Source organism: Enoplosus armatus, chromosome 13, assembly GCF_043641665.1.
Source record: "Enoplosus armatus isolate fEnoArm2 chromosome 13, fEnoArm2.hap1, whole genome shotgun sequence".
NCBI lineage: Eukaryota > Metazoa > Chordata > Actinopteri > Centrarchiformes > Enoplosidae > Enoplosus > Enoplosus armatus.
Genome location: NC_092192.1, coordinates 21,698,309 through 21,720,174, shown reverse-complemented (window position 1 = coordinate 21,720,174; position 21,866 = coordinate 21,698,309). Strand labels below are relative to the sequence as shown.

The window sequence follows — 21,866 nt, the reverse complement described above, 5'->3', positions numbered from 1 at the left end:
CGGAGATGACACACATCCAGAAGGAGCCGCGTTCGTTGTGTGCGGCGGTATGAGGCAGGGGGTGGAGAGTCGCCACAGAGACGCTGGGCTCCGGCCAAACACCGCCGCATTTTAGCACGTCTTCCTCGGTGCCCGGGCTTTGGCAGTGCATTGCATCTGCTGCATCGCTGATCGGCCGCGTTCTTGTGCAAAGTGCATGGTGGAACATGCAGCTTGTTTGAGGACAAACCCCCCCCCCCCCACCCCACACCCCTCCTTCTCCACCACCACCACCACCACCACTCCAGATATCCATTGCTGCCATGATAGGCAGAGGTCTGCTCTCGACCGCGGCTCGGCCGGTTGGAGAAGAGGCGGATTGATTCCGGACGGTGGGTCGCGTCTGCGGATGTTCTTCTGTCTGTGGAGCCCGTGAATATCATCGCCGCGCGGACACACCGTGATTCTTACTCAGGGAATAAAAAAAGAAAAAAAAAAGAAAAGGAGGGAGAAAGAAAACATGTCCTCTCGATCTGCATTACCGTCTGGAAACGACAGGAGTACCGGAGACCATGTAAGTGCAATGACAGCCTACAGCCTCTGTTTGCGTGCATGCGGGAGATCAACCGTGCATCCCTTCAATTAAGAAGAAGAACAAACAAAAAATAGATCTCATTTGTGTGGCCTTTGGCATGCTCTGGGTTTATTCACAGTGTAGATGGGGGTCATAGATGGTGCTATCCCCCCCCCCCCCCTCCCCTCCTCCTCCTCCTCCTCCTCATAAGGTGGAAGGACTCTGGAGGTGATGCGGGATGGATGTTTTAGCAGAACAGGGCTCTTTCAAAATGGGCTAACCTTGAGTGTCTGCGCAGGGAAAGAGCTGATGGCAGGCAAACAGCCCCGGAATGAGTCCATCCGCATACGATAACACTCAGTGGAGATGCGCAGAAAGCCTGAAAACCAGCCGTCACCTCTTATTATAAGGCTGTGGAGAGATAGTGATGTCACATAATACTCCTGCTGCTGCCTCTCTCTCCCACTGTGTGTGTGTGTGTGTGTGTGTGTGTGTGTGTGCGTGTATTCCCCCAGAAATTAGATGGGTGGGACGAGAGAGAGAGAGAGAGAGAGAGAGAGAGAGCACAGGAGGCCAAAATAAATGTATGGAGAATATCTGGGTTGTTCGTACGAAGCGAGGGGGGGATTACTGCGTAAAATGATGTGCAGTCCGTTGCTGCGCAGCCTACGAAGCGCCCAACCCCACAGCCAGTGGGTGTCAGACAGCGCCATACATCCAGTACAGTGGGGGAACAGTGGCGGCCTGCTGCACAGAGAGAGAGAGAGGCAAAGGGGGGTTTATTCATGTGAGACAGACCGCCTATCTGCCTGTCTGTCTGTCTCTGTCTGTCTGTCTGTCTACACTCCTCATTCATGTACGTCAAAATGGTGACATGACTGATTGACATTGCATTATGTCATCTCTCTGCCCCTAAACACTTCTGGCACCACCACCACCACCCCCCCCACCCCCATCTGTTTGTTAGCAGATCTCTCAGCACAGAGGGATGGTTAAGCCAGTAGATAGATATGTGTGTGTGTGTGTGTGTGTGTGTGTGTGTAACTGGAAGTGTGTGAGTTTACGAGGTGCATGATTGATTATGAATGCAGATCCGGCCCTTCCATTAGAGTGGATCTCGATCTGCTGTCGTCGCTCCGCAATTAAGTGATGATGACAGATGAGTGGATTGACCCGGGGGAGGGGGGGGGGGGGGGGGGGGGGGGGGCACACAGGTGATGCTTGGTTTGGGTGTTGTGCGCCTTTACAGTCTGGACTACATTAATGTAGTCCTCTGCTGTGCGCTGTGCTTGCCTCCAGTGCTGTCGGTCGGGACTCATCTCTTCCTAGAGGAGGGGGAGGGGGAGGGGGAGGAGGGGGGGGCTAGGTTGTAGGGAGAGGGTCCAAATTGGCTCCAGGTGGGGCGTGAGAATGGGGCGTGAGAACAGGAATGGAAGTGTGGTAAGGATGGAGTGTCTGGAGGTGGGGCTTAAGGGTGCGTGGTTGTGTTTGTGTGTGTGTGTGTGTGTGTGTGTGTGTGTGAAGATGAGAGCAAGATGGCATGCTGGGGGGGGATGGAAGTGTGATGCCTCAGGGCCTGGGACTGGCCAGAGACCACTGTGCCGACATCTGCTCCCTTTTTTTACTCTTTCCTCCCATATTCCTCTCTTCACTATTTACCCCCCTCTCTGTGTCTCCCCCCCCCACCCCCACCCCCTCTGTCCTGATATCCTGGTTTCTCTATCTCCTGGTGTTGCCTTTTGTCCCCCCCCCCCCCCCCCCCCTCTCCATCTATTCTCTGTCTTTCCTCCTCTGTGTCTTTGCTTGGTTTGTCACATGACAAGAAGCTGCTTCATACTGTAATACATCCAGCTTTGTTAGTGTAAATGCACATTGTTGTCCTCCTTTTCTCTTCTGCTCTGCTTCCTGGCTGGAAAATGTATCTGTGACTCAAGCTTTGGACTCGTTCGTCGCCGCACAACAACGCTCTGAAGCGCCGGGGTCCAGAATCAAGGTGGTGACATGCAGCAGCTAACTGGGTTTTTTTTTTTTTATGGCTGCGAACGCTTCAGGGCTGCCTCAGACTGCAGAGAAAGTATCACTTTTATACTCCTTTGTCCTGTCACCTGATGAGCTCCTCCAATCAGGAGACCGCGAAACAAGACGAACCCAAAGTGAGAACAACGCGTTCGTGTGCTGGACAACAGGTGTCAGCCCGGAGACGAGGGCCATGTATTCGCACGTAGCTCCGCTCAGCATCGCTCCTCTTGTGTTCATGAAGCAAAACATCAGGTGGACTGGTTCTAGCGATGTGGCAGATCAGTCAGGTGATCGTATGCAAAGCTGGGCTGCTCATTGTACGCGTACCCGTGCAGTTTATCTGATGGAGTGAAACAAATAGCCGCTCAGTGACTTGCACAAATACAGCAGATAGTCAGTGTGAGCGATGACACAGCGTGACTGGGGAGTTCCCCCGGACCTTTTGCCTTCAAACAGTATAGTTGCTGCCTAAAAACAGCATATTGTCTCCATGTTCTGTGGTGAGCAAAGTTCATAGCCAGTTCGCAGAGACGGAGGGGGCTCACCCAGATCATTTTGCCTCTGGAGACCATCAGTGCTCCACGGGCACAGGCAGTCCTGGAGGTCCTCTGCCAGCCTACTGCTGCTGCTGCTACAGTGAGTGACCCACCCTCTCTCTCTCTTTAACCCCCCTCCCATTTTCTTCCAGCATGTGTCACTGGGGGCCAGCCGCTCAGACAAGGCCACCAGCCAGTCCAGCCGCTCGCTGGGCGCCCGGTGCAGGAACTCCATCGCCTCCTGCTCCGACGAGCAGCCGCACATCGGCAACTACCGACTGCTCAAGACCATCGGCAAGGGAAACTTTGCCAAGGTCAAGCTGGCCCGCCACATCCTGACGGGCAAGGAGGTGAGACGCAGGGCAGCGTGGGTCCAGGGTGGCGGGAGGGAAGAAGGAGGTGGACGGGTAGATGATGGGTGATTAAGAGAAGCAGACGTCTGCGGGGCGCAGAAAGGCAACAGCCGATTGTTGCTGGGATTCGGTCCAGGATTTATATTTTTCAACATATTTTATATCTTCTTAAATCATATCCTCTTATGTTACCTCCTAATTGAGTCTCAACTAATATACATTGCTGTTTTTTTTTTTGAGGGAAATAACATACGGCAGGGATTTCAATCCATCGTTCAGTTACTTTAATGACAAGATTTAAACACGGAATACGCAATGACTGCATAAATGGGTGCCACTTTATAGTAAGGTTTATATGTTGTTACTATGCTGCCAAATGAGGTAGACAGCCGTGTTAATGACATCAGATGTATGGAGGCTAGTTCCAATGGTTTGCTTTTCTTCATCAAAACCTTCTCGATGTCTCTTCCAGGTTGCAATAAAAATCATTGACAAAACTCAGTTGAACCCAACCAGCCTACAAAAGGTGAGTGTTTCCCCCCCCCCCCCCCCCGCTTTCTACTGATGGATTGTTCATTGAGGAGTATGTGCATCATGTCCCCGGGTACAAAAACAAAAACACATGCTACACTCTCTTAACACTCGCCTGCCTTCCTGAGCAGCAGCCACGCATCAGAAATGTGGACGATTTGGCCACATTGATGTAATTCAACAAAATACCAATGTGCCGTTGGGGACTTTGGGGAGAGGTTCAGGTTTATCCTCAGCTGTTTCCCTCCTCAGAGGGGGCAGGAGCGAGAGAGCAGCTGATGGAGGGAGGGCTCGTGGGATGTGATGCTGTTTGGCAGGTGCTGGACTGGATGGGAGCGAGAGGAGACCTCTGCTCCAGAGATCATCTCTCGTCTCTCTCTGGGCTAATCACTGCCCTGAGAGGGGGGTGACTCATCTCAGAAGCCGCGGTCACCCAACCCAGTCCCTTTTTTTTTTTTTTTTTTGTGTGTGTGTTTGTGTTCTTAATTTGCCTTCCCGGAACACACGTAGCTGTGGATGACAAAAGAACACCGCAATGCTTTTGTAGCTGCTGTTGTGGTCGGTGATGTTGGGTTTTGGCGGCCATTTGATTGTGAGAGGTGTCTGTTTTTCGAAAAAGCTTGAGTGTGTGCCCCTCGCTGGTCAGCATGTTGAGCCTGAATGGTGGACACTCGAGGTCTGTTGTGCATGAAGGTCAGAGAGCGGAGCGGTGGACGCTTTGGTTTCGCCAGCCATCAAGGGCAACCTCAGCGCGGCACAGATGCGCACACTTGACTCAGATTCAGGAGCTGTAGGAAACGGTAGATGCCGTATATAGAGACAGTATGGCTGACATGAAGGCCTTTTGGTCATGCGTGGTATGCACATACGGGCCAAAGCGCTTCCCTTGTTTAGCCACAAGCCCCTCCCTCCCTCCCCAGGCCTGCAAGAGCTCCTCTGCCTGTAAGTGAACAGACCAGAAGGATCATATCGGGGGTTGAAATAATTGTGTCTTGCTGCGTACATTCAAAAAGACGAGTGTTGAGATGTAGAAGGGCCATCGCTGGATTTCTGGGCTTCCCTTAGTTGAGTCGTACATCCTACTGGAGATGTTGTGGCCCAGAATGGTTCACTGTCTTTCACTTTACTGGTAACAACATTGTAAAAATGTCCAAGAAGATTTACCCAGAATAAATAGATAATCCTTTGATTATATGTATTTTTCTTCGTTTTTTTTTGTTGTTGTAAATAATCTTTTCCTCAATCTGTGTACTTACAGTGCAACAATGGCAGTGACCTTGGGTTGTCACAGTCTCATCAAGGCTTTACTACATAAATGCAACTTCCCATAGCCGCCAGTTGCCTTTTTGATTGCTGGCTTCCTGTAATCCAGATACTTGAACTCATCATATTCCCGGTGCTTCTATCATGACAGAAAATGGATTTTCTGTACCTTACCTGGCTGGAATATTAGATGCTTTGCAGGAGCCGTAATCCCAACTTGCATGTTATCCCATCTGGTGCTTTGCTCGGGCCGGACCGGCTGCCGTGAGAGACAATGGTGCAACATTTAGGACAGGAGCGAGGAGCGAGGCGAAGGATTGGCCGCTGATTGGAGAGAATTGGCCGGTGATGATAGCGGGCTTCTTCTTTACATACCCGTGGGCTAGAGAAAATCCTTAGTACTGAAGACATGAAAGAGCCCGTATTAGCATAATCTGGACGGTAATGTATGTAGAGGGGAGAAGGAAAGAGGGAGATGTATTGTACAGGGTAAAAGAGGGGGAGGAAGGAAGGGATGAAGGAAGAGGCAAGTGAAATCCCAGATGAGAAAATCAAACCTCAAGGATTTCTAATACACGGAAATAGATTACAGGAGAGGATCTTTATACTGGCCTCTCTGATGGGGACACCTGAAAACAAAACATGTGTCAGCTAGGAATAAGATTCGGTCACCTTTAGTCAACACGCTCAAGCTGAAACGTACATTTCAATACAATTTGTTTCCATCCGCTAGATTTTGAATCAAAGACGGGGGGCCTTGTTGCCACAGAGCATGTGTGTCCATCCTTGTCGGCTCTATCGTAGCCTCGCTATTTATTTGCGGTCATTAACGATGACCGGGGTCGAACATGTTGCCGGGGGATTGTTTATTGTTTTGACAGATCTGACCGCTCAGCCCTGCCCCGTGACGGGCAGGGAATTAATGGGACGCCTGGATGATGGAGACGCTTCTGCACTACACATCCCAAGATTCCCTCCAGCACAGCTGGAGAAACCGGTCTTAATACCTGGGTCGCTATGGCAACAGTGACGTTGGGGGCACTGCTAGAGGAGAAGACTGCGAGAGGAACTGAATGAAGGAGGAGGGAATGGAGGGAGACACATCAGAAAATAGGAGAGGGGGAGGATTGAGAAAAGAGGATAGAAAAGCTTATCGCACCATCGTTTTTTTTTGTTTGTTTGTTTTTTTCCCCCCAGTTGGAGTTGACGACGTGGAGGAGAGCCACTGTTTTTTTCAGCGATGGCCTTTTTTGTCGAGGGAGTGTACTGCTATATACGTGAAACCAGGGGGGGAGCTGGCTCAAATTTAATCCCCTGCTCTGCTCTGACAAAGTGTACAAATATATCTCCATCAGTAGCCGTATCACACGCAGCGAGCAGCGCTCCGACAGAGAGGAGAAGTTGGTCTGTTTCTGGCTGCAGATTCATCACGCGTCGCGCGTGGGCCCCCGTTCGCGTGTCGCCGTTTTCATAATGGTGAGGAGGTTTTGTCCGTGGTTGTCACCCTCGCAAAGTCTCATTTGGACGAGCATCAGAGGCAGAAAGTGGACTGTTATTTTTAGGACAAAAAGTACAAATGTGTCAACCGGTCCCACCCCCGATCTCTCAGGGGTTCTTACTTTGAGCTCAGCAGCAGAATTGACTGCACATTAGTGTGCTATAAAGACTGTATGATAAGCCATTCGCTGTAGCCTTTACACTCCCTTCACCAGCCTTCAAGTGGTGCAAGAGTACTCCGCTGATTTTAGCTTTGCACTCCTAGAACATTGTCAGGCTCACAATGGACACAAAAAAAACACAGCGTCTACATTAACCACAATGCAACTCGCTGGCCGACAGTTCAGTCAGAGATTCAGGTGTGTTTTGCTAGTCGCGGGCTAACGTAGCCTGCAGCCTCAGGCTCAGATGAGGAGCTGGGCGACAGAGGTCCGGTAAGCTCACACACCCCCAGACTTTTGTTCATTTTCAAACTTGGTAGTTTTCAGCCCCAACTGTCTCCCCAAGTGGCGTGACCTGAAGATATCTGTCAGATTTCACACAGCTCCCCCCTGGAGAAGACTTCCCCTTTTTTATATGTCAATAATTATGGTTACAGTACGTTAAACCTTCTCCTGAACTCCAGAAATTTCTCAGTGACAGCTGAAGGGACCCAGTACAAGTTGAAACCTGCTGATAGGAGAGATTTTAGGGTAATAGTAGTAGCAGTCCAGTAAATCACTGAGTCCGCCTCACGTTTGGCACCACAGAGAAGAGCTGCTTGGATGTCCGATTCTGCACTGCAATTGAAATTCTTCTGCAGGGGCATTTAGACAACAAAGTACAATTTCTAACCAATTTAAAGGCTTGATTTGTCAGCATTGGCAATAAAGAGAATGAGTCTTAACTTGCACCATCCAGTTGAGTTTGACATCTTCAAATCTCGGGTGAATTGAGCGGACACATTGGTTCGTGGCCTCAAAACGTTTTGATGATGGTTTCGGTGATGATCCACATCTGAGATTCGGTGGGCTTTTGTTTCTCAGACAGAACTGTGGAAATGATGGAGACGTGTGCATCTTGTTGTATGTTTACGAGCGGGTCATTTTAACTTAAAAAAGACAAAGAATCATTGCCATACTCATCGTCACACCTGTCTTTTTTAGGTCCCAGAATTCACATCTGACACACTGACTGCTCTCCTGGGACCTAAAGACAGGGTCACGGGCCAGAACAGGCTGAGAAATCCCACCTCTGCATGGGTCTCAGATGTATGGCAACGTGGAGAGACGATGTTAAACTCAAAAGGCAGTGGCTGCAACACAAGATTTATTTATGTCTAACACTACCAAGACTTTAAAATTCTGTTTTTTTCCTTCCCAGCTCTTTCGGGAGGTACGAATAATGAAAGGCTTAAATCACCCCAACATAGGTAAGTGTGGGGCGTGCGTCTACGCATGTGTGTGTTTTGCTTCCATGTGACCAGACGGAAATATTATGTTTTGAAATGAGCTCAGAGCATTCACCGGCCGAACTGCAGCGAGCGACGTCTCAGGCCTCATATAGAGGTCACGAGGTTGGATTTTCTAAAGCTGAAATGCCATATGGATCAAAACCCCCCCACAGCATTAGCAGCAGCGGGTTCCTTGGTATTAAGACAGACAGGCAGACGGCTGTGCTACTATTTATAATGTGAGCAGGATTTGTTTGTATAGCTTCTATATATATATATATATATATATATATATATATATATATATATATATACATATGTATATTTGATTTTAATCTGGTTCTGTTTTGTGCTACAGTGCAGCTGTTTGAGGTGATTGAGACTGATAAGACCCTTTACCTAATCATGGAGTACGCCAGTGGAGGTGGGTAACATCGGCCGTCGTGTACAAGTACAAATGATGCAGAAGGTTTACAGATGTGGTGAAAGTGCATCTTTTAAATTCAGCTCCAACAGGAAATTCCTTTGGTGTTTCCCTCGGTGGCACACGGAGGCTGAGGGTGAAATTGCAAAAACACGGACACGTTTTGAGGGTTTTTCAGTTTAATGGATTTAATGGATGTTTTGGAAAATACGCTAATTTGCTTTTTTTTTTTTTGCCGAGAGTTAGATGAGAAGATCGACACCACTCGCGTATCTGTATGCACAATGTGCTGAGATGCCGGGGCCAGGAGACGGTTAGCTTAGCTTAGCATAGCAGAAACAATTGGAGGCAGGGGGAGACGGCTCGTCTGGCTCTGTCCAAAGCTTTTTTTTTTTTTATTTATGTTTTTTTTATGTACAAACAAAACTGATTATTCAAGGGATAGCCAGTGCAGGCATAAATATATACGTATGTAATAAATAACATCAAATGCTAATGCCATATTTAACAGGCCCTGTCCAAAGGTTAAATAATCCGCCTTCACGGTCATGAGGTTGCAAGGCAATTAGCAGGGATTCCAGGATGCCGCTGCGCCTTGCCAAGATATAGTCATAGCCCCCAACCTCCAGTAAAATCTGAATATGTCATGTTAACACTTTTGGTTTTTCTACAGATTAAAAGCTGTAGAGGTGCTGGTAGGCGTTTTTATTACCTATCCAGTCTTCATGCAAAGCCGAGCTAAACGTGTGCCGGCTGTCGCTTTATATTTACAGTGCAGACGCGAGAGTGGTATCCGTCCGATCGCATAACTCTCAGCAAGAAAGCAAATAATCCCATTTGTCAAAAAACGTCGAAGTCTTCCTTTAAGATCTACAGCTTTAGTCCCTAATATAGTTTGTGAAATGAACAGAAGGGACGGTTTGTAATGTTAATGTTGCAAAATACTGTTACCAAAATGTGAAAAACGAGAGTCAATTGAATTTCACTGACTTCAACGCATGGTTTCATCTTCTATAATAGTTATAGTAGGTAAATAGTGCCTAAAATCACGTGTTTAATGGAATACTTTTATTTTCCTGACATAACTTTCTCCAGACATATATTTTAACAAGTCAAAATGAAGTGGACACAAGTTGAATTGTTATTTCGCCTTTTTCATTGTCTTTTTCCACAGTTTTAAACAAAAAAAAACCGGAGCGTTTCAAGTGAAATCGAATGAATTGCTCTGTATTTCAGGAGCTCTCTGCCTCTGTGCTTTCACCAGATAATTGTTTTACTCTTCACCCGTCCAAACACGTGATGTTCAGCCGCTCTGAGATAGCGGGACCATGTGGTCACCATAAGATGACTGCGGTGTTGCATGGTTCTACATTCAGAGCTAACAGAGTACGGAACCACAACATAAATAACTGAGCCGCCGCGGTGCTGCCGTTTAAACTGACTTTAAACGCAATTTCAGGAGTAGTGCCAGCGCATTGCATCTAATGCAGCCCCCCCTTTCTTTTTTGCTTCCATTGGTCTCTCTTATGTTTCTATTTGTGTCCGTTTCTTGTCACCAATCCCTTTCTTTCCGTGCTCTGGCCCAAACCGTATCGTTTGTTCGCTGTGACCTTGGAGAATGTCACAGACACGGTTTCAAACGTGGCTTTCTTTCAAGCCCGTGTTACTTAAAGCCGGGGATATAAAGACCATGAGGAGGCAGAGCGAGCTGTGGTGCTTTATGTGCACTATATCTGATTGTGCCTTATATGATATCCAATAACGGTCCGCTCTGTTAATCCAAAACCTAGAAGCTACTCGAACATAATGGTGTTAAGGGACCGTAGAAAAATATATTGCGGGCGTCAGGAAAGGAACGCGGATATGTATTTTTACTGAGGGGAGTGTAGTCAAAATATTTTGGGGAGAGAATCTGTTTCATGCCCTAGATTTATACATTTTTCATTTTCCCTGAGCTATATCAATAACATTGGAGAAGGACTTTCTTTTTTCATACAATGAAATAGAAAATGTAACCCCACCCACTTCACTTCACTAATTTTCATACAGTCCCTTAGGCCTTCTTCTTCTTCTTCTTCTTCTTCTTCTGCTTCTGGATGATGATGGCTAGATGTACTCGAGGTTTTATGTTATACTGTTGATTGATATTGTTTTATGTGAGCAGTGTGTTTTGTTTTGCAGTATATATTTATATGATATGTTTATTTATCATTATTATTTCGAAATACGCTTACTCCCTTTCTTGGTGAGATTTAGATGAGAAGATTGATGTCGCTCTTGTGGTTAGCTTACCTTAGCATAAACGCGGTAAAGTGTTTTTGTACGAATGAAAGTGAGACACTAGCTGTATTCGAATACCGCCTGCTACACTAGCAGTACGTACTGGTTTGGCAAAAACATAGCATGTAGTATGCAGTATGTCAAAAGCACCCAGATGTCGTACTGATTCTGTAAAATCTCCAGTCTACCTCGCCTCCCGTGTCCCAATTCCGAATACAGCCTATGTAACTTTTGCTGAACGTAGGCTGCCGTCACAAGTGATAATTGTGGTGCTCATTATCAAAACGTAGTGTAACAGTAACGCAATCGGAGGAGACGGGTCTTCATGCTAAGGTAAGCTAATCAGCTGCAGCCTCATATTGAATGGACAGGTGTCTATCGATCCTCTCGTCTCACTCTTGGCAAGAAAGCGAATAAACCAAACTATTCCTTTTAAGGCTTGCGCGCATTCCGTGTTCCACGTGGCTCCGAGATTTCACAATTTCCCCCCTCGAGGACAGTGAAGTTGAAGTTGACGCCTTGACAGCACTTGAGCCTCATGAATATTAATAACCCGAAAGTGATGCGATTGAAATTGATTGTGTGTATCAGCGGCGTGTAACGAAATAACAGCGTGGCTGTGGTGCTTCTGGCTTTGTGACCTGACTGGTCCGTTTCTCGCAGGTGAAGTGTTTGACTACCTCGTGTCTCACGGCAGAATGAAGGAGGTTGAAGCCAGAGCCAAATTCCGACAGGTAGGGACCCCTCTCACATTGTGCTGACGCAACGCACGTAATTGTCGGCACTTCAGCTTCAGTTGTCTTGTCTGCTCGCGTTCACAGATTGTTTCCGCTGTCCACTACTGCCACACGAAGAACATCGTCCACCGAGATTTGAAGGTGAGAAGGCTGGGGAGAGATGTTTTGGGCTGCTTTCAGAGACGGGCGGATTGAGGCTAGTCCGAGACTGGGACATTTCTTTTCACTGACAGATTACACTGAACAGAAAGTTCTAATCTGGGACTAGTCTTAATCTGTGTCTGTGAAAAAGGCCCTTTCGCATCTTAATCGCACAGTAAAGCACTGATGAGTGGAGAGTCTGAGATGCTCCTGCTCTCATAGATTATTACATTCCTGAACACACGCTTTGACATGTATACAGCGTGAGTCATGTCCAGTATCTATGTTGTTGGACAACACGCAAGCGCCAAATCTCCTCCCCCACCCAACTAATTTCTCCACTGCTCCCCCCTTCCCTCCCCCAACGTGTTGTTCTCTGTATATGTCCCTTTTCTACGCCCCTCCCTGCCTCCTCCTCCTCCTCCTCCCTCCCCTGCATCAATGTATGTATGACTCAGGCGGAGAACCTTCTGCTGGATGCCGACGCCAACATCAAGATCGCCGACTTCGGCTTCAGCAACGAGTTCACGCTGGGCAACAAGCTGGACACGTTCTGTGGCTCGCCGCCCTACGCTGCTCCCGAGCTTTTCCAGGGCAAGAAGTATGACGGGCCCGAGGTGGACGTCTGGAGCCTCGGAGTCATCCTCTACACGCTGGTCAGCGGCTCGCTGCCCTTTGACGGGCAGAACCTGAAGGCAAGTGGGCAGGAGGAGGGACTGTCTGTCTGGGTTCACTGAGAGGGGGTGATGGAAAAAGGGACGGGTTTACGTTGAAGTGCATAGTTTCCAACAACCACCTGATTTAGTCAAGTCAAGCTTAAAAAAAAAAATCTTTCCATGAAAAAAAAAAAGTTTGTGATAAAGGCTGTAATGTCCCTTTTCAGCATTCCCACTTTTCCTTAACTTGTCTCGTCTGAGTTAGTTGGCAGTTTTCTACATCTCGAGTAAAAAACCCCCAACAAAATAGGCCTAGAAAGCGGAACATTGTAACAGTAACATGTAATATGTGTTGCTGCTTTGCTATATTTTTTCATTCTTGCATTATAAGATGGCCATATATAACCCCCCCCCCCCCCCCATGGTATTCTGTGCCCGTTCTGTCGTGCTGTATGAAACCCATGTCGTTTAAAGTGTTCCTTTATTGAGCATCATGTTGTGGCCGAGCGGTTTGCTTTAAATGTTATCTGAGATTATGCGATGCGTTCAGGTTACAGTAACAGTGGATGATGGGCTGTCCTGCCCTTCGGGGGTAGTTGGATAAAGCCTCACTCTCAGTGGTGGCTCGGTGTGTGACGTGTAGACGTGGCATCCTGGTTTTGAATGTGGTCCAGGACCTCTCTCTCTCTCTCTCTCTGTCTCCCAGTCTTCCTTCTCTTCCTCCTTTTCCAGTGATCTTCTGAAAAAAAATTAAAATGTATATTTATGATGTTCACAGACTAGATAATTCACAGTTTATAGTTCAGCTGAGAAAATACTGCTTGAATACATCTTTTTTTTTTTTTCCTATAAAAAGTTGGCTCTGAACTGTGGTTAAAAAAAGACATTTGGAAGAAAGAAAGTACAGCCGACTGATATTGCTGTTTTTTGTTATCAGCTGATATATTTTGCCGATACAGTACATCTGCAATAAGCCAGTGAGCCAGTGCAGCTGATTTATCAGTCAAGCTCTACAAGAAAGGTAGTCATAGCATTTTGTAGGCCATATTGTAATGCTGGGATGAAACTTGCTAACTTCCATGTGAAGTATTGATCGCACAGACAGAGTTGTAGATTGCAGCGTTCTGAATTATTTAAAAAAAAAAGAAATGTAACTCAGAAAATCCCTTTAGCATTTAAGTGTGTGTGTGTCATTTAATCTACTGCATAATGTATTAGTTCCAGTTTGTGCGTGTGCACAGCCAGGGATTTAAGCCAGAGTCTGGTTTGTTTGGTTGTTACCCTAATGATGTAATCTTTGTTTGAATGTTAATGGTTAAGAGAGTTCATTTTCTTGGGGTTGGATTTCTGTTGGTCCTTGTGCCCTGTGGTCAAGTCCAAATCAGCCAGGTGTTGTGATCAGAAACGCTGGTTTCTGTGTGTTTACGTGATTACCGGAGACATTTATTAATATTCTGTGTATTTAAATGAAATCGTACACTACATACGCTTACTTTATGTGTGTAGAATAAGTCGGTTGCCGTTTGAATATCCTGAGATACGTAACCGATGCTCATAGTACCTAATATTGACCATTTCATTTCTATTCCATATGTCACCCCCACTGATAAACAGTAGTGGGAAAGCATTACTCTGTCTTCTCTTTCCTTGTCTGCTGTAATGTTATTGTACCCTGTAGTGGAACCTGCTGCTAAAAAAAACAAAACTAAAAATAGTATTTTTATCCAAAATCCAGCAGATGGCAACAAATGCCCCCCTAGAGCTCCACCAGAGGGTGGAGACATATGTGTATTTAACCCCTCTCATATCCGACCGCACCCCAGCACACACCGCCTGCAGTGAGGGACCTGGGGATTTTAAGTTTTTCTGCAGCCGACGCCATCACACCAGACTGGTCTCATCTTACTTCAGACCAAACCTTCATCACTACCAAAGGGATGATTGTGAGCGGGGGCAAATGATTTGCACGGTGTGTCGTGATGGGTAGTGCTGCCACTGTCGTAGTGCCTAATGCATAAAGTAGCTCCTTCTCTTGGCACCTCGTGGCTTACAGGCCGGGGCGTCCAGTGGCCAAGTGGCTAAAGATGCGTGCCATATAACCGCAACGTTCGCGGTTGGTATTTGGAGGGTTTTTGTGACGTGTCGTCCTGTCCCTGCCTCTGCTATCACTATCAAATGAAGGCAAAAGCAAAAGAAAGGAGCGTTATGAACCAATGCCTCATGTTCGAGTTCTGAACTATGGTTTTGCAGCTGACTCCTGGTGCGCGTTTGGCTCATTTGAGGTGTTTCTGTGTGGATGTTGCCAACAGGAGCTGAGGGAGCGCGTGCTGAGGGGAAAGTACCGCGTGCCCTTCTACATGTCCACAGACTGTGAGGGGATCCTTCGCCGATTTCTGGTGCTCAACCCTGCCAAGCGCTGCACCCTGGAGGTGGGAACACACCTCACGTAAGACGCAGCTTAACCTCACGTGAGATTCAAATGTGACTGACTTTTTTTTTTGTTGTGTGTTCCCGTCGTTGCAGCAAGTCATGAAGGACAAGTGGATAAATTCAGGGTACGATGGGGACGACCTGAAGCCCCATATAGAACCTGTTGAAGACTACAGTGATCCAGCTCGCATAGGTGAGTCAGCGGGGGGCGCCGTTCTGGTTCAAAGAGTCTACTAAGAGTTCCTCACCATAACAAACCTGGCCGATGTAGTCAAGATGCGAGCTGTTGTATATCGCTGTCTTTTCCCTTACCTCTCGTATTCGGTTGCTTGTGCTCCTCAGAGGTGATGGTCGGGATGGGCTTCACCCCCGAGGAAATCAAGGACTCCCTGCTCAATCAGAAATACAACGAGGTCACCGCCACCTACTTGCTGCTGGGCCGCAAAGGCGACGTGAGTGAAATGTCTACCCAATGTTTGTCTGTGCATGTGAAGTGTTTAGCTGGCGTGCTAACCAGAGAAACTGGCAACGAATGAAATACCAGGTAGGCCTCGTCTTTGATCACCAATTGTACATACAAAATTACATATCGGTTGTGTCATTTCACCTTTTTTTCTGTACCGGTGCCAAATAATACCTCGCTCCAAAGTTTATATAATAAAATAAACCCAACTCGTGTGTTTTTTAATGTGGTCTTAAAACAAACGCGACACATTGGCGGCGTGTATCTCCAGTCTTTCTTTCTACATCTTCAGCTGCTGGGGTCTCCTGTGACACTCCACCAAAATGTTTTTAATGAATTACAAAAAACAGCAAAGAGACGAAGCCCTTATATTATGACGAATAGTTCAATTGCTCTCAAATCGCTTTGGCTATGATTGTACAGACGTGGAGTTCGTCCGTGTCAACAAAGTGGAAGAGGATAGTGGAAAATATCACGCCGTCTTCACACAATTTGATTATGTCACGTTTTATTTAAATGTGTGCAGTGACCCCATGAAAAGGATCATTGTAATCCTTGGCATGTCAGTCAAGAGGCATGTCAGATGCCCCTCTGTTCTATATTTTTGGGGGCAGGTTGGTAAAAGTGACTGAATCTCTCTTACCCTGCTCCCCACAAGTGATGCTGTTAAATGATGATTCTAACTTGAACTTAACCATGTCTAAAATGTATCTGGTGGTGTATAATCTACGATAAAATGTTTCAATATATTACATTTACCCACCTTGGGGGTGGATGGAAGGGAGTTTGGGTGAAGGGGTCGGTCAAGTGCAGGAATATGTTGGGGGGGTACAGCATCTCTGACACCTCTCTATCGCTGTGACGTTACAGGAGGCCAGCGAGGCTCGCACGGCTAGCAGCCTATCCCTGGCGAGGGTACGACCCAGCCCCATCACCAACGGGACCAACAAGCACTCCTCAGCCACCGGCTCCTCTTCCTCCTCCACCTCCTCCTCACACAGCAAGACCCAGCGCAGTGCCTCCACCTACCACAGGCAGCGGCGACACAGCGACTTCTGTGAGTCTCTTCTCTGACCTCCTCGTTGTTTTATCTCCGCCTGAGCCACGCTTTCAAGAAACCTTCACATAAATAAGGGAGTCTGCTATTTAATTCGACTGATAATGGACACCCGAGGAGAGACACTGCTCTCGTGAGTTGTTGTGAAAAACGTAACTAGCGGTAATGTGCAATATGGAGTTTAAACTAACAAGAAAACATGGTAACGTGCACTTTTATCCTGGATGATATGAACTATATTCATAATTGGGAGAAGTGCTCTTTTTGGATGGTTGTTTATAACGGGGCTGGCTCTATGGCTGGGTTCTGTCTTGCATAACCCCCCCCCCCCCCGTATATACAGAATATTCTTTATATGAGTCTCTGTGTGTCTCTGCTCTGCTGTCCTCCACAACAAAGGCGGGCCCTCCATGCCCGTCATGCACCCCAAACGGAGCCCGACCAGCACGGGCGACCGTGAGCTGCGGGAGGGGCGGATGCCTTCGCGTAAGGCCAGTTGCAGCGTGATGGGGAGCCACAGCCTCCCCCCCTCCAGCCCGATGGTCAGCAGTGCCAACAACCCAAACAAGTCTGAGATCCCAGACCGCCGCAAAGACATGACTGCCACCACGGTAAGTGACGGACCTCCTCCTCCAAGCAGGGGGGGGGAGGAGACTGCGAATCGCAAGCGATGTTCTGGAGGCATTAGACTAAAGCGGCCCAGGGTCACCGGGGGCCCCTGAGCTTTGAAACAACGTAGCTGAGGAGCTTTGGACGGCACAAACATCAAATAACAAATAACCTTGATATATTTAAGCAGAAGGCTGTGAAATAGTTTTACAAAAGGACAGTGCAACACAGTCGGTATAAGTGCACTAGTTAGTGGGCATGTAAACAAATATGAATATGTTCTTTGATTGGAGATTAGCTTTTTCCCCCCACCAACATGTCACCGGACGCCAGCTGAGCTCATCCCCCTCGCCACAGTGACATCGGGGTCTCTGATGTCCATCGAGGGTCAGTGTCCATGAATCCATTTAGAAGGTGCTGCCTCTAACTTAAGAGCTGAGCTCGGAATCAAAGTATCAAAACACAGAAGCTGTGGATAGTTTGAAGTTCAATGATCAGACATTCACGTTCCATCAGTTTCCCACCGGATCAGTTGGTCAGCGCAGGATGAGGTTTGACTGATGTTACACAGCTGCTGTTTTTACCTCGTGATCCGTTGTTAAAGACTGGCACTGTACGCAGCTTGACAGTAAAAGGGAAACTGAAGAGCTGAAGTTAGAGGTGGTCTCAAAAGTGCTTTTTTTTTTTTTCCAGATTTTTGAAATGAGCTTTCGCATTTGAGCTCATAGATACTTTGTTTTCATCCAGACTTCCTCCCATCGCATGCACAACCCTCCATTTTTAAATGATGGCTCGGTGAGCTATTACAGCCCTTTTTTTTCTCCCCTCAATAGCGTTCTCATGTTTCATCACGGACACTTCATCTGACTGTTTAAAACCTCCAGTTCTGCTCCCATTATTCATTTCATCAACAGTTACTCAGTGTTTATTTTTTTTGGAGGTGGTGTTGGCTTTACAATTTGATTAATGCAGGTACATGATTACAATGTTATGTTATTTTGTATATTTTGTGAGCAGCCTAACGTATACATGAGGAGTATATCGCAGTAGGAAAAAATGTTACACAGAAAATGAGTCAAGACAGCTTCTAACAATTTCCTGCGTAAATACACTTATTGTATTATATTTTTGTTAAATAAATGGATCCAGGTACTGAATGTGACACTGTAATAATGTGTAATGTGTCTGCCTCCCCTCTTTGTAGAATAACATCCCTGGAAGCGCCATGACACGCCGGAACACGTACGTGTGCACAGACCGATCGGGCGCTGACAGGCACTCTCTTCTGCAGAACGGCAAAGACAACAGGTACCGCTTTTAGATATTTGTGTTTGTCAGTGCAGATCTTTTGATAGTAGATGGAGCAGGTACCGGCTATTGTCGGTTGGAGCCTCTTCGGCACATGTCATATGGATCCGTTTTAAACGCAGTAGCGTGAAATCATACATTCACTTTAAATGGTAGGTGCAAAACGGACGCATCCGTAGACAAGTAGACAAAACAAGACGTATTTCTTCCATCTTGTTAGCTGTAAATCACTAGAGGCTAACATAGCTTAAGGCCAATGTTGCATAGAGATGTACCAGATTCTGTTGCTGATGCCAGAACCTGGGGAGCGAAAGCTTTAAACCGAAATAAATTGAATATGAATACTTCAAACAGTGCTGCTTTTTGCTCGCAGGGTTTTTAGCCAATGACATTTATGAATCGTACCATTCAAGAAAAAGGTATAAACAAAGCATATACATTTTAGGAAACCAAAAGATGTTTCACAAGGATAAAAAAGAAAAGGACCTGATGGCTCTTTCTTCTCTGCAGCTCCCTGGGCCACCGCATGCCCGCAGCGTCCCCCTCCACGCTGAGCATTGCCGGGGCCGGAGCTGCCTCCTCCTCTTCCTCTTCAGACCGGTGCCGCCTGACTCGAGGCTCCACAATCCGCAGCACCTTTCACGGGGGACAGCTGAGGGACCGCGGGCCCCCGGTCTACTCAGCCCCACCCACTTCACCCACCTTGTCCCACCACGACGCAAGTCCTCTGCCCCACGCCCGCACCAGGGCGACCTCCAACCTCTTCACCAAGCTGACCTCGAAACTCACTCGCAGGTAGATGCTCACCGCGCGTCAGAATCAGAATCAAGCACTTCACTGATCTTATTAAAGAAACAAGATATAACTATGCTATGTGACAGAGCCAGGCCATCTTCATGCTAAGCTAAGCTAATAGGCTCTTGGCTGTAGCCTCATATTTACCTGTAGACATGAGTGGTATCAATCTTCTCATCTAACTCCCGGCAAGAAAGTGAAGGTTTTGTTTAGTTTTTATACTTTGAACCTATTTAGAGGGGGATCATTTGGACGAGATCTTAATTTATAAAGCTAACGTTGCGTTATCAGTTGCTGCAGTCCTTCCTACCTCTGTCAACTCAGCAGAGCTTTTCATTTATTTCCGCGTCCCGCTTCTTCTTGGTGTGATATGATCGAACCTTAGGCCCTGGTGCTTGCACATGTTTGCTTTTGGTAGCTTAGGTTTGTTTTGCTGTTCCAGTGAGTGAGTATAGGTCGCCCTAAAGAGCCTCAGCTCAAATGTAAAAATATGTCTCCAGAAGAAGAAGAAGAAGAATCACAGTAACTCAAGAACAAAACAAAAAAATGCAACATGTGACATGAAATCACGTCGTGTTGTTGTTGTTGTGAAGTTCTTCCTTTCAGCTTGAGCGCAGCCTGGGTATGGATCCATGCCTATCAGAACATTTTAATCACCCAGGCCTTTTGGCAAGCCCTTCTGTGGCCCTGGATTATCCTCTGCTCCCCTCTCCCTCTCAGTCGTCATAATCACACATGTCTAATCTTATCAAACCTCAGCTTTTATCCTTGCCAATCAGCTCCCGCGCTGCGCTCTTTTCCACCACTTGCTCTCCTGTGATTCAATTATATTCTCTCTTACCCCCCACCCACCCCCTGCTCTTACCCCATATTCCCTCTTTTTCTCCCACCTTTGTCTGGTTGTGCTTTCCCCCCTGTCATGGCATCAGGGTCAACCTTGACCCGTCCAAGCGCCAGGGCTCAAACAAATCAGTCTCGGGTTGTACTCTTCCACAAGGATCAAAAACAGTTAGTAAGTTCCCATGTCTCTCGCTTCTTTCTTGTCTTGCCTGTGCTGCCCCATCTGTCTGCCTGGTCACACCGGAATGTGCTCAAGTCCGTAAAAGCCTGCCTGACATTTTTTTTTTTTACTTTACTTTATTTTATTTATTTTTTTTACACCTCCACCTGTGAATTATTGCTTGTCTGCATGACTTGGTGTTAACCGTCCTCATACTACCGAGGTCCCGCACACTTGGTTTCAAGCATGGTTTGCAAATCAAGGAAGATTCATTTGACTTTTTTTATGTGTTTGAACTTTCAGTTTCAGGATCAGTAGAGACCGGTGCATCAGTGTACCCTTAGGAATAATGTTTTATGTTTTCATTTTGTGTTTTTGCGGTTGAAAGTCATTGAATGTTTATTCGAACGTGTATTCGGAGGAATGGATGGGATGGGAACGTTTAGTGCTGTGCACAGAAGTGATTTAAGAGTCAACAGACTGCATTGATATCTGCATGCTTTAAAAACTGAAAAACTAAAGGAAAAGGGCGTTCCTGTAAGGTGAGGACACACTGTTCTGCACATCACGTGCTTGTTGTTGTTGATGCTTGCTTGGTCTCACTGCTGGATGCCATCTCATCTGAGAGTTGTGGGTTGGTGGTGAGGCTGATTGTGCTCTAGTGGATCACCTCTTACTCCTGCCCGTTTGCCCCACAGGGTCACAAATGAATCTGAGGGAATCAGGAGATTTGCGGTCACAAGGTCAGTACACGTGTTCTTTTCTTTTTCCAGTTATGAGACTAGTGGTTGCAGCCGCGTCCCAATGCCTGAACATCTTCCTGCCCCCCCTTCCCCACTCTAGTTGCCATCTACCTGGGTATCAAAAAGCGTCCGAGCCCCGGGCCGTCGGACGTGGCTGGGATCTGAGAGGCGGTGGGCGGCGGGACCCTGCGGAGGTGGTACTGGCTCTGCGGGAGGCGGCGCTTGGATGTGGCTGCCAGGTCCACCACGCCGGCCCCTTTCTGCTCTCCTGCACCCACGGCGTGGCGGGGGGCCGCGTGGCTTTCGAGGCCGAGGTGTGCCACCTTTCCACGGGCACCTCCGAGACTTCTAACGGGGTGCGCTACACGCGACTCTGGGGGGCACCGCTAGCTTTTCGGGACATTGCCACCCAAATCTCTAAGGACCTTGAACTTTGAACGGAGGGTGTGTTTGCGTACCAGTATGTGTTTTTGTGTGAGTGAGTGCTGATGCGTGTGCGCAAAGGGAGGGGCGGGCGGGCGGGGGGGTGGAAATAATTGAAGAAAAAAAAAATTAGCAGAGAAGGGGCTGGGGGCTGGACCCGAGGAAAAAAAAGACTTCTCCTTATGTCTCTATCATGACTAACCCCCCCCTGCACACACACACACACACACACACACACACATATACAGATACACGCACATCTGACCTGTAAGTCACACAGACTGAAGCACCCCCCTCCACCCAATCACCCCACCCAGCTCAGCCAACTTCTTCACTGAGCAACTGCACCCACTGGACCTGGATCAGATGGAATCTAGTTGAATATTTTTTATTGCTACTCTAGCCATAATGACTCTTTCTTTTGTTATTTATTGCTCTGATCATTGTTTTTACCCACTGTCTCTTTCACCACCACAGAAAAAGATCATCTCTTGTGTACCGGACGTCATTGACCAGCCACTCCTTTTTTTTTAAAAGAGTTCTTTTTCACCTTTTACGCACACCGTTTATTTCTTTCTGTTTTTCCTTACCGATGGCGGGATCATCTGCAGGCCTT

The 21,866-nt window shown here is 47.3% G+C and overlaps 1 protein-coding gene across 4 annotated transcripts; it reads left to right on the top strand.

Annotated features, from left to right (window-relative positions):
• Positions 1-499: 499 nt before the first annotated feature.
• Positions 500-21,264, top strand: mark4a (MAP/microtubule affinity-regulating kinase 4a). 4 transcript variants are annotated; one of them, XM_070916694.1, is made up of 18 exons: positions 500-553; positions 3,261-3,458; positions 3,934-3,987; positions 8,115-8,163; positions 8,543-8,608; positions 11,552-11,622; positions 11,710-11,766; positions 12,225-12,461; positions 14,732-14,851; positions 14,946-15,045; positions 15,195-15,304; positions 16,186-16,372; positions 16,772-16,983; positions 18,186-18,289; positions 18,800-19,084; positions 20,014-20,096; positions 20,783-20,827; positions 20,928-20,992. In XM_070916694.1, the coding sequence occupies exons 1-18, from the start codon at positions 500-502 to the stop codon at positions 20,990-20,992; spliced, it is 2,097 nt and encodes a 698-aa protein (XP_070772795.1). The 4 variants fall into 4 exon arrangements, with proteins under 4 accessions (XP_070772795.1, XP_070772794.1, XP_070772796.1 ...); XM_070916693.1 differs by lacking the exon at positions 20,014-20,096 and having other exon boundaries at positions 20,928-21,264; XM_070916695.1 differs by lacking the exon at positions 20,014-20,096 and having other exon boundaries at positions 20,783-20,839; positions 20,928-21,264.
• Positions 21,265-21,866: the final 602 nt, after the last annotated feature.